The 17,075-nt window shown below is 39.7% G+C and overlaps 1 protein-coding gene across 3 annotated transcripts in view; it reads right to left on the reverse strand.

Annotated features, from left to right (window-relative positions):
• SCN8A (sodium voltage-gated channel alpha subunit 8) overlaps window positions 1-17,075 on the reverse strand; it is a 216,870-nt gene that overhangs the window by 141,746 nt on the left and 58,049 nt on the right. For all 3 annotated transcript variants that reach the window (XM_063693978.1, XM_063693979.1, XM_055357183.2), the window contains exon 2: window positions 3,626-3,955. Coding sequence is in view for 1 of the 3 variants with exons in the window: in XM_063693979.1 (XP_063550049.1) it covers window positions 3,626-3,901 (276 nt within the window). In the remaining 2 variants the exon portion in view is untranslated. The remainder of the gene's footprint in view (window positions 1-3,625; window positions 3,956-17,075) is intronic.

Below are 17,075 nucleotides of genomic sequence, written 5' to 3' on the forward strand. Positions count from 1 at the left end.
TAGGAGAAAGAGGGAAGGAAATGAGAAACAAGTTTTTGTGAGAGTCACAAAGACAATTCATCAGTTAGAAAATGAGACCTATGAGGAAAAGATAAAGGATTCCACTGGTATCATTTAGCAAAGAAAAGAGATTCTATTTTGCGAAGAATTATTTAAGGCAGCCCTTGAAGAGCAAACGGAAAGGAATGTCCTCTTAAAGTCATTTCTACCCTTATGACTTTTTCATTTGTGGGTTAATTCCCAGTGTGCTTCCTTGTAGAAGAGATCTTGCTAATTTAGTACAAGGCCTAGTTAGCAAGAAGTGAAGGGGTTAAGATATGCTATTCTGGCATATTGACTAAGTTAAAGACATTTGTATAACAGCGGGTGCAAAAAGATCACTCTGACCTTCTTGTTGTTTCTTAAGAGTGGAAGATGAAATTCCTGTGTGGAAGACACTCCCTGAACCTGAAGGAAAGGCAACATGCTTATCTTCAAGGGCGAGAAGGTGAGACCAAGAGAATACTGTACTGACCTTGTTAGAATAAGTCTTATCTTTTAAGCCTGCCCACATAATTTAGTTGCTTCTTCACAATTTACTACTTTTTTGTCCAATCCAGTATATAAATAACTGACTCTGCTTCTTTAGGTCTTCATTTCTTTCTTTTTTTCTTTTTTGAGACAGACTCTCACTCTGTCACCCAGGCTGGAGTGCAGTAGCACAATCTTGGCTGACTGCAACCTCCACCTCCCGGGTTCAAGTGATTCTCCTGACTCAGCCTCCTGAGTAGCTGGGATTACAGGCCCGTGCCACCATACCCAGCTAATTTTTGTATTTTTAATAGAGATGGGGTTTCACCATGTTGGTCAGGCTGGTCTCAAACTCCTGACCTTGTGATCCACCCACCTCGGCCTCCCAAAGTGCTGGGATTACAGGCATGAGCCATTGCGCCCAGCCTATGGTCTTCATTTCTTCATGAGGGTTCCTGTGCTACATAAAGCAAGTATTATGCTTTTCTCCTGTTAATCTATGTTATGTCAATTTAATTCTCAGACCCAGCTGGCACCCTAGGAGAATGGAGGTGGACTTTTTCCACCCCTATAGAAGTATCAGCACTGCTGGTAAAGATTTGCAAGTTAACTTGAGCAAGAATATTATTTTTAATCAAGTAAAATATCTTTCATTTAAAAGTACAATGAACATATCTAAAGTGCTAGCAATGTTCTTTCTTGACATGCTGTTAGTTTGTAATCATTATGCTATGCATTTATATTTTATGAGCTTTTCTGTATGGTGGTATATATTTTTTCAAGATTACCAAAAAAAATTATTAAAGTTATCCTTTCCAGGAACAATTTACCCTTGTGATGAAGCCGAAGGCTGAAGTCAGAATTTCTACCATGAAGAATCAGTCTTCTAATGGAGCACCATCAAGAACAATTTGGCCTATCCAATGAATGACACCCATCAGGTCCAGAGACCCACTCTCTTTGCTAAGTCCCCACACTCAAGCCAGGCCACTGAAATCTGAGGCATTGGGAATGGAAAGAGGCTGTCTATAGGGCAGGAACCAGGGAAAAAGAGTATGCAAAGGAAAATTGGGCTCTAACAACTATTAGCTCTATATATTTTTTCATATCTCCTGTCAGGTTTAAGAAAATGAGAAATTAGAAACGAGATCATGTCCTTTGCAGGGACATGGATGGAGCTGGAAGCCATTATCCTCAGCAACCTAACACAGGAACAGAAAACCAAACACGACACATTCTTACTTATAAGTGGGAGCTGAATCATGAGAACACATGGACACATGGGAGGGATCAACACACATCGGGGCCTGTCAGAGGTAGGGAATGGGGGGAGGGAGAGCATCAGGAAGAATAGTTAATGGATGCCGGGCTTAATACCTAGGTGATGGGATGATCTGTGCAGCAAATCACCATGGCCCACGTTTACCTATGTAACAAACCTGCACATCCTGCACATGTACCCCTGACCTTAAAATACAAGTTAAAGGAAAAATAAAAAATAAAAACTATAAAACAAAAAGAAAATGAGAAATTAATTTGCATTTGAGTTGGAAAAAATAGTTTAGGTCCAGAGAGATGAAGTGTCTTGCTGAAAGTTACAAACTAGTTTTGAGAAGGTTTTTTTCTTCATTTATTTCCCCATAAATTATCTGTGGTAGCTTGGACAATACATTTACTAAAAAATAAAAATGTAAATAATAAGGCCAGGTGCGATGGCTCACACCTGTAATCCCAGCATTTTGGAAGGCTGAGGCGGGTGAATCACTTGAGGTCAGGAGTTTGAGACCAGCTTGGCCAACATGGTGAAATCCCATCTCTACTAAAAATACAAAAATTAGCTGAGTGTGGTGGTGGGCAACTGTAGTCCCAGCTACTCAGGAGGCTGAGGCAGCAGAATCGCTTGAACCCAGGAAGCAGAGGTCGCAGTGAGCTGAGATCGCGCCACTGCACTCCTGTCTGGGCAACAGTGCGAGACTCTGTCTCAAAAAAAAAAAAAAGTAAATAATAAACATGGTAAATTATGGTAGATTCAGGATTTCTTACTTCCAATCTACTGTTCTTTACATCATATCATTTTGTTCATTAAACTTTCTAGATTTCCCAGTGAAAGAACAGACTAATGGTTCCACTTTTTTCTATTATGTAGCTGCTCTGAGCCTGTAGTCCCAGCTACGCAGGAGACTGAGGCAGGAGAATTGCTTGAAACCAGGAGGCGGAGGTTGCAGTGAGCTGAGATCATGCCACTGCACTCCAGCCTGGGCGACAGAGCAAGACTCCATCTCAAAAAAAAAAAAAAAAAAAAAAATCTGTCAAATGAGGGGTTCCCTAAAACGGTGTCTGATGCCAGTCCTCAAGATTCAATTATTTAGCTGGTGGATCACCCAGGAGGCTTTGTTTCTCTACTTGGTGCCTTGTTTCAGAAGATAATCATGAGAAAGTAGCTGAAGATTTAGTCAAATATTTTTTCAGGAAGTTTGAAACTCTTGGCCAAATGAAGATTAGTAGTTCTTTCACTTGAGCTGCCTACTTGCATGAATAACAGAATTGACTCTACTGCAAGAATCAGTGCTGGAAGAATCAATCCAGACAACTGTGTAACAGGGCCAATGACCTGGGTCTGTCCTCACTGGCTGTTTGCTTTACTCAGTTTTATTCCTGTCCCCAGCAGCTATGCTCTAATGTCACAAAGGGAGCTAGACAAGAGAGCAAATACACCATCTCCACCACACTACTCTACTGATGTCACAATAGTAACATCATCTTTATATTAAAGATAGAATTTTGAATGTGTGTTTGAGAGAGGGAGGCTGTACTATCTTTTACTATCCCATCTTTTAAAGACTCTTTTAAATAGTCCCATTTCATTTACATCCCCTTTTTCTGATCTGGCCTGGAGCCAAAATCAGAAGTCTTATTAATAGAGTTGATGAGTGCCAAGACCACAAATGACCCTTAGTAGCAATTAAAATGAAAAATAATCCCCACAAGCCAGAACTGAAACAAAAGGTTAACTACTTATCCAAACTTTGGCAAAGAGACACAGTTCTTTCTCCCCCATCTCCCTAAGCCTGTTAGGAAACGGGTATCTGCAGCTGCTCCTCCTCCTCCAACTCACTTTCTGCGTCAAATAGTATGGGTCAAAGTCCTCCAGGGGAACTGCAACCAGGCCTTGGGGGATGTCCCCGTAGATGAAAGGCAAACTCTTCCCTGCTTCCAGGTCGCTGTTTGGCTTGGGCTTGCTGTCCTCATCGTCCTCCCGATGACTGCCATCGGCCTTTGGTGGTTTCTTGAGCTTGCTCTCAGCAATGCGCCTCTCAATGTTTGCCAGTGACTCAGGGGTGAAAGGCTTGAAACTATCAGGGCCTGGTGGTGCAAGCAGCCGCGCTGCCATCTTCTCATCCTGCAGCAGCTTCGTTAGTTATGCTGCGTCCAGGACAGGTCAGCTCTGGAAGAAACAGCAACACAGACAGCATTAATCAATCACTGCTCTAAAAAGAGGCCAGACTAAACCATCTCACTCTCAACCTTAATTCACAACCTTTGCAAAAAAAACACATAGTTTCTTCCATGACATGCTTATTTTTCTTTTCAGGAAATCTGTGGCATGGACTGATCTGCCAAGGGAGATCAAAGATCAGGAGTCTCCTGAATTGCTAGTTATTTATTATATTCACTTAGATGCAACTCACTATTAGGAACCACATATGACAAAAAGGATATATTCTACTCCCTCAAGGAACTTCTATTCTAAACAAATAAGGACTATGTAACATTACCCAGGGGCATATATTAGCTGTGAAGTCCTTACAGTTCAAGTCACCTTCCCTTCCTAAAGCTCCACTCCCCAAAGAAAAACTCTTCCTTTCAAGGACAAGATGAGGATAAATTGTCATTCTTCTCAAATTTCAGTTTCTGAAAACAAAATAAACACTTCAAACTTTGGAGACACAAAATGTAGATAAAATCGCTTCCATCTGCTTTAGTTCTTCCATTTCAAGTTATTTTTCAATCATCAAGTTGTGTAAAATCCATCCAGCATAAAAGTCCAAAAGTATCTTCTTCAACCATCAAGCTCAAAGGGCAGATACTGTTCTAAGTGCCGCCTGCTTAGCAACTAGAAAAAGCAAATGGGAGTGGAATCCTAGAGAACTTCCTCTGATGCAACAGCACTGCAGCACTGCAGGCAGAGCAGCAGCAGAAGGGCCTGCGTGCGACTCCTGAGAGGGGCTCAAACCAGGAAGGACGGAGACGTGAGAACAGTCGCAAACAAAAATTCCCTTCTAAAAAGAAAACTGAAGTAATGTCTTACGAGAGTCAATGATTTCTAAGCATGGTATTTGAAAAGCCCATTTTCCATTTATGTTTATAAGAGTCCTGGATTATTTAAACACATGCAGTAAAATGGAGGAATCAATCCCTGGTTTCAAAAGCAGCAGTATTCAGTTTCAAGCACAAAATGACCTGAGCAGGTAAGTTTACTGTGAAAGGCTTAGGGCTTTGCTGGCAGTTCATTGGGTGCTCATGGTACTGCTTTTTTCTCTTTAGTTTTGTGAACACCATAAGAACAACCCAGGAATTTTTTTTTTTTAAGACTAAAGATTGTTCTTTCCCCTTTTGCTTAGCCCTCAAGGTCCACTTCAAGGCAACTAAACCTTGAGGCTCCTCAAGAGAACAGTAGTAGAGTTAACTCTAAATAAGTTGAGAATGAGATACCCAAGAGCTCCTTCCACAAATCCACCTGCTGAGATTCCAGATCTCTGGAGCAGTGGTGATTGCTAAGTGTTGCAAGACAGTGTGTAGTGTCTGTATGAGGGCCGGTCAGCTTGCTCACTCACAGCAGGGGGCTAAAGAGGCCATAACCACAAGTTTGCCCCACATAGACCAGTTGGCTTCATGCTGCGCAAAAAACACCACCATCCTACAGACAGTGGGGTCAGAGAAATCATTTCCATGTAGGAATTATCTAAGGAATTCAGAGCTGTAAGGATTTTACAAATTTAGTCCATTTGATTTTAGGTGAGGAAAGGTGGGGTCCTAAGACATCAGACAACTTGCCCTGAGTCACAGGGCCAGGATAAAAATCACAACCAAAATGCTCTGGTGCCCCATCTCAGAACTTCTTTCATTATAATAAATATCAGTTATCTATCCTCCTTTGCTATCTCCCACTACTCCCTAACAGGAATAGTTTTGTTTAGTAAGTAAATCACATAGATGTTATGGCTTTACTGATCTAATGCTTTCCCCAACCTAAAATTCCTTTTCCTTCATTCTTCTCCTACCCATCCTTGCATTGCCCCCCAATAAATCCCTACTCCTCCACAGTCTTCCCACCAACTCAGCCTTGACTAATTATTTCCCTTTCTACACTCCTACAGCACTCCACCATGACCTTAGCTAACATTTATCACATACTATGTTTCAAGCATTATTCCAAGCACCTTGCTTGTATTAACTCGTTCAATCTCCAGAGCAGCATATGAGGCAGATATTATTATCACCACTTAACAGAAAAAGAAACAGAGTCAGAGAAAACTAATGTAGCTTGCCCAAAGTTATACAGCCAGAAGAAGATTTGAAACACACTAAATAAACTTGTTTTGGCACTTAATCATTGCTGAATTGTACCTTTTAGAGAATAAATTCCCAGAGGTCTTAAACTTCTTTTGTATCCCTTTCACAGTGAATAAGATTATGCCTGAAACCCATAATGAGACCAAATGCATGAAGACTCCTTGGCTCCTACATTCACACTCATTCTCAATCCTAGGTCACTCTCTGTTCCTACGCAGAGGACAAAGAACACTGCAAGAGTAAGTCACTGAAGATGCTGACAAATTCTTGTGATCTAATTGCAGGCACCCGGGTTCTTCACAGCAGCCCAGGGCTAAGTTCTCTGTCTTTGCTTTCAGATCCTGTTTCTTCCTGTCTTCTCCAAGACTGTGTCCTCTCGATTACCCCTGCTCTTCATCCCATCTTCAATTGTACCTTTTCCTATATCTTCTCCCTTTACATCTCCACCCCCACTCTCTTTGTTTGGCTTAAGTGACACTATGTTATCCTGGTTGAACTACAGCTGCAGTCTCCTCTTCCTCATCAACTCTTCCTTCTCTAAGGGCTGGCCTTCTGAAATTTCTCTGTTACAGTCTTTTAGGGATCTCATTTATTCAAAATAATTTGTACATTGGTAATTTTCAGATTTCTCTCACTGGCCCTGATTGTTCTCCTGAGTCCCACAGCTGTCTCTAGTGGCCTGCTATGACTTTCAAACTAAAGCATTTAAAAACTATTCATCTTACTCCAAAACTGATTCCTCTCCCTGGCTTTCTTATTTCTGGACCAGCCATCTGGCATGGAATCTCAGTTATCTCTGCCAAGTCCCCTTTTGCTATCCATACCCAACCAGTCATCAGCCTTTCCAATTGCTCTTCCTTCAGAGCTTCCATTTTCAATAGTATTGCCCTAATTCAGGTCCTACTGCAATAGTCTCCCCACTAGTGGACCAGCCCTCAGTCCACCAGGCATATTTCCAAGGATCCATTTCCCTAAAAATCTGCTTTCCTTAAGTCATTTCCCTCCCTCAAACTTACCAGTTATAGGACAGATTCCAAATTTCTGCCATTTCACTGCCACTCAAGCCATTCTACAACCGTATGCATCATAAACATTCTCTTCTATGGCTTCTCTGCAAGAACACCTGCGCTGGTAACTGTATTCTGAGTTTTAAATTTTTTGAAGGTATAATACAATAAAGTACGCAAACCTTAAGTGCACAGCTTATTTTGTACATATGTATGTGCCTGTGTAACCACCACTGAAATAAAGATGTAGAAAATTTATTTTCAGCATCCCAGATAGCTCTCATGAGCCATCAATAACCACCCCTAGCAAAAGCTATTCTGACTGTTATCACCATATATTAGTTTTGCTTCTACCTGAACCTCATATAAGTAGACTATAAACATACTCTATGGGTTCTGGCTTCTTTCACCCAATACTATTTCTGTGAAATTCATCTTCTTATATGTGTAGCAGTAGTTCATTCTGCATAGTATTCCATGTATGAATGTAGTACAATTTATCCATTCTACCTTGATGGGCATCTAAGTTGTTTATAGTTTTAAGCTATTATGAATAAAAGCTGCTAAGAGCCTTCTTGTAGATGTCTTTTGGTAGCCATACCTTTATTTCTTTTTGGCATATAGCTAGGAGTGGAATGCTGGGTCAGAGAATGGCAGATATTTAGCTTTAGTAATATTCCTACCAGCAATATAAGAGGGTTCCAGTTGTTCCAAATCCTCATCAACACTTGGAATGACAGTCTTCTGAATTTTACCCACTCTGGTGGGTATAGCAGCATCTCGTATTTTTTAAAAAAGTAATTTATTGGGATGAAATTTACATAACATAAAATTAACCACTTTAAGGTGAACAATTCAGTGGCAATGAGTACATTCACACTACCACTGTTATCTAGTTCTAAAACATAAGCAGTTTCTCTCCATTCCCAACCTTCAGCCTCCACCCTTTGCCACCAGCTCCTAGTAACTATCAGTCTTCATTCTGTCTCTACTGATTTATCTATTCTAGACGTTTCATATAAATGGACTCACACAATATGTGAGCCTTTGTGTCTGACTTCTTTCACTTAGCATAGTGTTCTCAAGGCTCATCCATAATGTAGCATGTATCAGTACTTCATTCCTTTCTATGGTATTTCATGCAGGGTACAGAATCAACGTACAAAAATCAGTAGCATTTCTATATCCACAACAAACTAGCAGAAAAAGATATCAAGAAAGCAATCCCAATTATAATAGCCACCAAAAAAATAGTAAGACCTAGGAATAAATTTAACCAGGAAGGTGAAAGATCTCCCCAGGAAAACTATAAAACACTGATGAAAAATCAAAGATCACGAAAAAAAGTGGAAAGACATCCCATGTTCATGAACTGGAAGAATTAATATTGTGAAAATAACCACACTACCAAAAGCCATCTACAGGTTCAATACAATCCTTATCAAAATACCAATGAAATTATGCACAGAAATAGAAAAAACAATCCTAAAATTTCTATGGAACCACAAAAGACCTTGAAAAGCCAAAGTAATCCTGAGCAAAAGGAACAAAGCTGGAGTTACCACACTACTGGATTTCAAAATATACTACAAAGATACAGTATCCAGAACAACATGGTATTAGCATAAAAAGACACACAGACCAATGGAAAAGAATAGAGAACACAGAATTAAATCCACATATTAATAGCCAACTGAGTTTTGACAAAGGCACCAAGAACATTCATTGGGGAGGGATAATTTCTTCAATAAATGGTGCTGGGAAAACTGGATAACCATATGCAGAAGAATGAAACTGGAACCCTATCTCTCACCACATACAAAAATCAACTCAAAATGAATTAAAGACTTACATGTAAGTATGAAACTACTAGAAGAAAACATAGGAGAAACACTTCAGGACATTGGTCTGGGCAAAGATTTTATGGAGAAGACCTCAAAAGCACAGGAAACACAGGCAAAAATAGACAAATGGGATTATATCAAACTAAAAAGCTTCTGCACAGCAAAGGAAACAATCAGCAGAGTGAAGAGACAACCAGTAGAATGGGAGAAAATATTTGTGAACTATTCCTCTGACAAGGGATTAATATCCAGAATATATAATGAACTCAAACAACAGCAAAAGACTAAATAATTCAATTAAAACATAGGCAAATGAACTGAATAGGCATCTCTCAAAACAAGACATACAAATGGCCAAAAAGTATATGTAAAAATGCTCATCACTTATCATCAGGGAAACGCAAAACAAAACCACCATGAGATATCATCTTATCCCAGTTAAAATAGCTATTATTAAAAAAACAAAGTATAATGAATGCTGACAAGGGTGCAGAGAAAAGGAACTCTTTTTTTTCTTTTCTTTTTTTTATTGTACTTTAAGTTCTAGGGTACATGTGCACAACGTGCAGGTTTGTTACATATGTATACATGTGCCATGTTGGTGTGCTGCCCCCATTAACTCAACATTTACATTAGGTATATCTCCTAATGCTATTCCTCTCCCCTCCCCCACCTCCACAACAGGCCCTGGTGTGTGATGTTCCCCTTCCTGTGAGAAAGGGGAACTCTTATACACTGTTGGTAGGAATGTGAATTTGTACAACCATCATGGAAAGCAGTATGGAGGTGCCTCAAAAAAATTAAATAGATCTACCGTATGATCCAATAATCCCATTACTGGGTATATATCTAAAGGAAAGAAAATCAGTATGTCAAAGAGATATCCACACTCCCATGTTTATTGCAGCACTATTCATAATAAATAAGATATGGAATCAACCTAAGTGTCCATCAGCAAAGGAATGGATAACAAAAATGTGGTATATATACACAATGGAATACTATTTAGCCATTAAAATGAACAAAATTCTGTCACTCGTGGCATGAATGAGATTGGAGGAGATTATGTTAAATGTAATAAGCCACGGACAGAAAGAGAAATACAGCATTCTCACTCATATGTGGAACCCTAAAATGTTGATCTGATAGAAGTAGAGAGTACAATAGTGGTTACTAGAGTCAGGGAAGGATAGCAGAGAGGGAGGGATAGCCAAAAGTTGGTTAATGGATACAAAAGTATAGCTAGCTAGAAGGAATAAGTTCTAGCGTTCTACAGTACTAAAGGGTGACTGTAATTAACAACAACTTAGTGTATATTTTTAAGTTGCTAGAAAAGTGGATTTTGAATATTCCTAATACAAAGAAATGATAAATATTTGAGATGGATATGCCAATTACCCTAATTTGATCATTACACACATTGTATACATGTATCAAAATATCACACTGTATCACATATTATGTGCCAATTAAAAATAACAAAACCAAAAAAAACCCAAAATATATATCCCAAAAATGTATATACCACAATTTGTTTACACATTCATCTGTTGATGGACATTGAATTCTTTCTACCTTTCGACTACTATGAACAGTGCACACACATGTACTTATTTTAGTACCTATTTTCAATTCCTTTGAGTCTATACCTAGGAGTGGAATTGGTAATTCTACATTTAACTTTTTTGAGGAACTGCCAAACTGTTTTCCTGAACTATTTTCCATTTTGTGGCTGAACCATTTTGTATTCCCAACAGCAATATCAGAAGGTTACAATTTCTCCATATCCTTGCCAACACTTGTTATTTTCCCTTTTCTTACCTTTTTTTTTTAATTGCTGCCATCCTAATGGGTGTAAAGTGGTACCTCACTGTGGTTTTGATTTGCACTTCCCTAATGATACTGATGCATTTTCTCATGTTTGTTGGCTCACTCTCATCTAAATTTGTATTTGTCTGATGATACTGAGCACTTTCTCAAAGGTTGATTGGCCATTTAGACATCCTCCTTTGTGAAGTGCTGATTTAAGTCTTTGCTCACTTTTTCCTATTGGGTTAAACTGCATTTTTCTTACTAGTTTGTAAGAGTTCTTTGTATATTCTTCATTGAAGTCATTTGTCAGATATAATATTTCAAATATTTCCTCTCTTTCACCTGTCTTAATGGTGTCATTTGATAAACTGTAGTTCTTAATTTAATTGAAATCCAATCTATCAGTCTTCTCCTTCATGTTAGTACTTTTTTATTCTAGGAAATCTGTGCCTATTCCAAGGCCATGTAGGTATTCTCCTTTGTTTTACAATCTTTATTATTTTACCTTTCTCATTTAGTTTTGAAAACCATATGAACTTATTTTTACATATGGTGTGAAGTGGAGGACAAGGTTCATTTTTTTCCTGTGGTTATATAATTGACCCAGCATCACTTAATAAAACGTCTGGTCACTGTTACTTACACTGATTCCTAAAAATATTTTCATTTCCTTATTTTAAACCTCCTGACATCTTTCTTTCTTACCTAAGTTCTATTCATCCATTAAAACAAGCTTAAATGTCTTCTGTTTCTGAGGACGTCATCTTGCACAGTAACAAACTTTAGTTACATTTAGAAGGAACTTAGAGACCACCTAGTTCAATTTGCCTCATCCATAAGTTACATAAGAGAGGCTGAATTGTCTAACTGCCAATTAGTGACAGATGCAAAGCTATGACCCACATTTCTTGGCTTCCAATATAATGTTCTTTTCACTAAAACACCCAATCTCTAAGTCAATGACCTTGTCCATCATACCACTACTATATCATTGTGCATCTTCCTGCAGTGCTAAAGATGACACAGGCAGCCCAGATGATAAAGGAACAACAAAAGCAACTTTTGGCTCTGGCAGTTCTAAAAGAGATTGAACTAGACTCAAAGATACGGACAAACAAATGGGTAGGGCTCTCTTCTTTTGGTTGTCCAGGAGGATTAAGACCTTAAAATGCAACCAGCCACAGTGACTCATGCCTGTAATCCTAGTGCTTTGGGAGGCTTAGATGGGAAGATCACTTGAGGCCAGAAGTTTGATACCAGCCTGGGCAACATAGGAAGATACCATCTCTACAAAAAGTAAAAAAATTTATCTGGGTCCCCCTGGTGGTCCCAGCTGCTGGGGAGGCTGAGATGGGAGGATCACTTGAGCCCAGGAGTTAGAAGCTATAGTGAACCATGATGGTGCCACTGCACTACAGCCTGGGTGACACAACTCTTGTGTCTAAACCTGTCTCTGAAAAAGAAAAAAAAAAAGACCTTAAAATGCCAACTGTGGCCTGAAAACAAACAAAGTAGAATCCAAATTAAGGGATATGGCGTGAAAGAGGAAAAGAAAACCAGTATTGAAATGCGGTTATAACAGGAATGAAAGGAAGAGAAGTCATCTAGGAGGGGCTGTTAAAGCAAACACTGCAGGGCCAGGTGCAGTAGCTCATGCCTTACAAAGTGCTGTAATCCCAGCACTTTGGGAGGCTGAGCCAGGCAGATCATTTGAGGCCAGGAGTTCGAAACCAGCCTGGCCGACACAGCAAAAACCCATCTGTACTAAAAATACAAAAATTAGCTGGGCGTGGTGTACATGCCTGTAATCCAAACTACTTGGGTAGCTAAAGCACCAGAATCGCTTGAACCTGGGAGGTGGAGGTTGCAGTGAGCTGAGATCATGCTACTGCACTCCAGCCTGGGTGACAGAGTGAGTCTCTGTCTCAATAAATAAATAAATAAAGCAAACACTTTATGCTAGAACACACAAAAAAATATGTTGGAAGGAAGATCAAATAAAAGGTAGCAAGTAGCACTAAGGTCTTGTCTCAGGCTGGGTGCAGTGGCTCACACTTGCAATCTCAGCATTTTGGGAGGCCAAAGCAGGAAGACTGCTTGAGGCCAGGTGTTCGAGACCAGCCTGGTCAACTATAGTGAGACCCCATATCTACAAAAGATTTAAGGGGAAAATTAAAAAGATCTTGTCTCATACTTGAAAAAAAACAAAGTTGGAGGACTCACATTTCCCGATATCAAAACTTACTGCAAATCTATAGTAATCAAAACAATGTGGTACTGGCATAAAGACAGACATATAGACTAATGGAATAGATTAAAGAGCCCAGAAATAAACCCTCACATATATGGTCAAATGATTTTTGACAAGGGTACCAAGACCATTCAATGGGGAAAACAATCTTTTTAACAAATGTTGCTGGCAAAACTGGATATTCACTTGCAAAAGAACGAAGTTGGATCCTTACCTTTTACCATACACAAAAATTAACTCAAAATGGATCAAAGACCTAAATGTCAGAGCTAAAACTATAAAACTCTTAGAAGAAAATATAGAGGAAAAGCTTCATAACATTGGATCTGTCAATGATTTCTTAGACATGACACCAAAAGCATAAGCAATAAAAGAAAAAATAGATAAATGGAACTTTATCAAAATGAAAAACTTTTGTTGCTCAAAGGATACTATCAAGAGAGTGAAAGGGCAACTCAGAGAATGAGAGAAAATATTTGCAAATTGTATCTGTGATACAATTAATACCCAGAATATATAAAGAACTCCTAAAACTCAACAACAAAACACAGTTAAAAACAGACAAAAGACTTGAATAGACTTTTCTCCAAAAACAGATATAAAAATGACCAATAAGCACATGAAAAGATGTTCAGCATCATTAATCATTAGGTAATATGAATCAAAATCACAATTAGATACCACTTCATACCCATTAGGATGTCTAATATTAAAACACAAACAAAATTTCTTACCTAAAAACACATACACACAGAAAATAACAAGTATGGGTTAGGATGTTGAGAAATTCAGACTCTAGTGCACTGCTGGTGGTAAAGGAAAATGGTGCAGCTGCTATGGAAAACATTACTGCAGTTCCTCAAAAAAATTAAGCATAGGATTACCATAAGATCCAGCAATTCCAAAAGAACTGAAAGCAGGAACTCAAAAAGATATTTGTACACACATGTTCTTAGCAGCATTAGTCACAACTGCCAAAAGGTGGAAACAACCCAAATGTCTATGAGATAAACAAATGGATGAATGAATAAACAAAATGTGAAATATACATATAATGAAATATTTATGTAGCTTAAAAAGGCAAGAAATCCTGACACATGCTACAACATGGAGGAATCTTGAAAAAATGCTAGGTGAAATAAACAAGATACAAAAGGACAAATATTGTATGATTCCACTTATATGAGGTACCAAAAATAGTCAAATGCATAAAGACAGAAAGCAGAATAGGGGTAATCAGGGGCAGTGTGGGAATGAGAAGTTACTATTTAGTTGGTACAGAGTTTCAGTTTGGGATGATGAAAAAGTTTATAAATGATCTCGGCTCACTGCAACCTCCGCCTCCCGGGTTCAAGCAATTCTCCTGTCTCAGCCTCCCAAGTAGCTGGGACTACAGGTGCCTGCCACCACACCCAGCTAATTTTTGTATTTTTAGTAGAGACTGGGTTTTACCTTGTTGGTCAGGCTGGTCTCAAACTCCTGACCTCAGATGATCCACTCGCCTCGGCCTCCCAAAGTGCTGGGATTACAGGCATGAGCCACCTCGCTTGGCACAGTTTATATATTTAAAAATGGTTATGATGGTAAATGTTATGGATATTTTACTACAATCTTTTTTAAAAGAGAGAAAAAAATTTACTATACCCCCCACCATATGCCATAAATGATACTCTGATGAATAATAGCTCACTCCTGCCTTCAAAGGACCTTATAGTCTTCTGAGGTAGTAGACAGGTAAACAGGCAAAGTACAGTATGGTAAATCTTCCAATAAAGTAAAACAGGCTTTTACAGAATATACAAGCAAGACGTCTAACCAAGTTTGGAGAGATCAAGGAAAGCTTCCTGGAGAAAGTAACATCTTAGCTAAAGCCCACAGATGGGCTGGTAAGGGTGGGTTATGGGAAGAAAATGGGTAGAGCTTTGCAGGAAGAAGAAATAGCATATTTAAGAGACTACAGACAAGAGAGATCAAGCCACTTGGGTACTGCAAGCAGTTCAGTGTAAGTGGATTTCAGAAAATCAGCTAACAGGTAAGCAAGTACCACATCAGGAACGCAAAGCCCTGTTCTCATGGGAAGGAGTTTTGCTTTTATTCTGAAGGCAATAAGGAGATAATGAAAGCTTCAAAGTAGAAAATGATTTGATCAAAGTTACATTTTAGGAAGGTTATTCTAGCTATAGTGTATAGAATGAGACGAGGGAGGAATAAGATCAGAGTGAGGAAGACCAGGAAGAAGACTGTTGTAGCAATTCCACTGACAGATGACAGCCTAAGCCAGGTAGCAGCAGCAGGGATAATGTACTGGACAGTTTTGTTGACTGAATAAAAGAGGAAGGTAAGATATAAGAAAAATCAAGGAAGACACCCAAATCATGAGCAAAGGGATGAAAGGTAGTGAAATTCACCGAGACAAGGAATAAGATGTGATGCAGAGTGTTCAGGTTAAGATGACGACCACTTTTGAACATGCTGAGTCTGAGGTGCTTTGGTACCTCCAAATGGAGGCATCATATAGGCAGCAGGATATGTGCTTCTGAAGCTCATGGGAATGATTTTTTTCTCATCCATACTTGCTATTTATTTAGTCTTCTTGTTTGGAATAAAAAGTCAAGAATTCACAAATACCACCAGCTAAGCACCTGTTTCAAGTGAAACATCAGCTTCAGCTTAAAAAATAGTTTCTTTATAATTAATTAAGTAGTAGCAGAAGACCCATGTCAGCTGCTTCTTTCTTCCCTGGAGAAGTTGGCAGAATAACTGGAATCCTAGGAGCTCTCAGTGTTGAATCTGGGAGGTGGAATAAAAAGAAAAGTGGCCTCTCCCAAATCATAGAGGTAATGTGTAGAGAAGAGATATCCACTGATATGGTTTGGCTGTGTCCCCACCCAAATCTCATCTTGAATTGTACTCTCGTAATTCCCACATGTTGTGGGAATGACCAGGTGGGAGATAATTTGAATCATGGGGGCAGTTTCCCCCATACTGTTCTCATAGTAGTGAATAAGTCGTCTGAGATCTGATGGTTTTATGAGGGGTTTCTGCTTTTGCATCTTTTCATTTTCTCTTGCTGCTGCCATGTAAGAAGTGCCAGCCAGGCGCAGTGGCTCACGCCTGTAATCCCAGCACTTTGGGAGGCCAAGGTGGGTGGATCACGAGGTCAGGAGTTCAAGACCAGCCTGGCCAACATAGTGAAACCCCATCTCTACTAAAAATATGAAAAATTAGCCAGGCGTGGTAGCGGGTGCCTGTAACCCCAGCTACTCAGGAAGCTGAGGCAGGAGAATCACTTGATCCCAGCGGGTGGAGGTTGCAGCAGGCCGAGATCTGTTGGGAGCAGGCCCCCCAAAATCTGGCCATAAACTGGCCCCAAAACTGGCCATAAACAAAATCTCTGCAGCACTGTGACATGTTTATGATGGCCATAAAGCCCAAGCTGGAAGGTTGTGGGTTTACGGGAATGAGAGCAAGGAACACGTGGCCCGCCCAGGGTGGAAAACCGCTTAAAGGCATTCTTAAACCACAAACAATAGCAGAAGCGATCTGTGCCTTAAGGACATGCTGCTGCTGCAGTTAACTAGCCCAACCTATTCCTTTAATTCGGCCCATCCCTTCATTTCCCATAAGGGATACTTTTAGTTAATTTAATATCTATAGAAACAACGCTAATGACTGGCTTGCTATTAATAAATACATGGGTAAATCTCTGTTTGGGGCTCTCAGCTCTGAAGGCTATGAGACCCCTGATTTCCCACTTCACAATTCTATATTTCTGTGTATATGTCTTTAATTCCTCTAGCACCGCTGGGTTAGGGTCTCCCCAACTGAGCTGGTCTCGGCAAGTGGTGCCCAATGTGGGGTGGGCCAGGTGTTCCTTGCCCTCATTCTGGTAAACCCACAACCATCCAGCATGGGCTTTATGGCCATCATGAACATGTCACAGTGCCGCAGAGATTTTGTTTATGGCCAGTTTTGGGGCCAGTTTACGGCCAGATTTTGGGGGGCCTGCTCCCAACAAGATCACACCACTGCACTGCAGCTTGGGCGACAGTGCAATATTCTGTCTCAAAAAAAAAA

Source organism: Gorilla gorilla, chromosome 10 (genome assembly GCF_029281585.2).
Source record: "Gorilla gorilla gorilla isolate KB3781 chromosome 10, NHGRI_mGorGor1-v2.1_pri, whole genome shotgun sequence".
In the NCBI taxonomy this organism is placed as follows: Eukaryota; Metazoa; Chordata; class Mammalia; order Primates; family Hominidae; genus Gorilla; species Gorilla gorilla.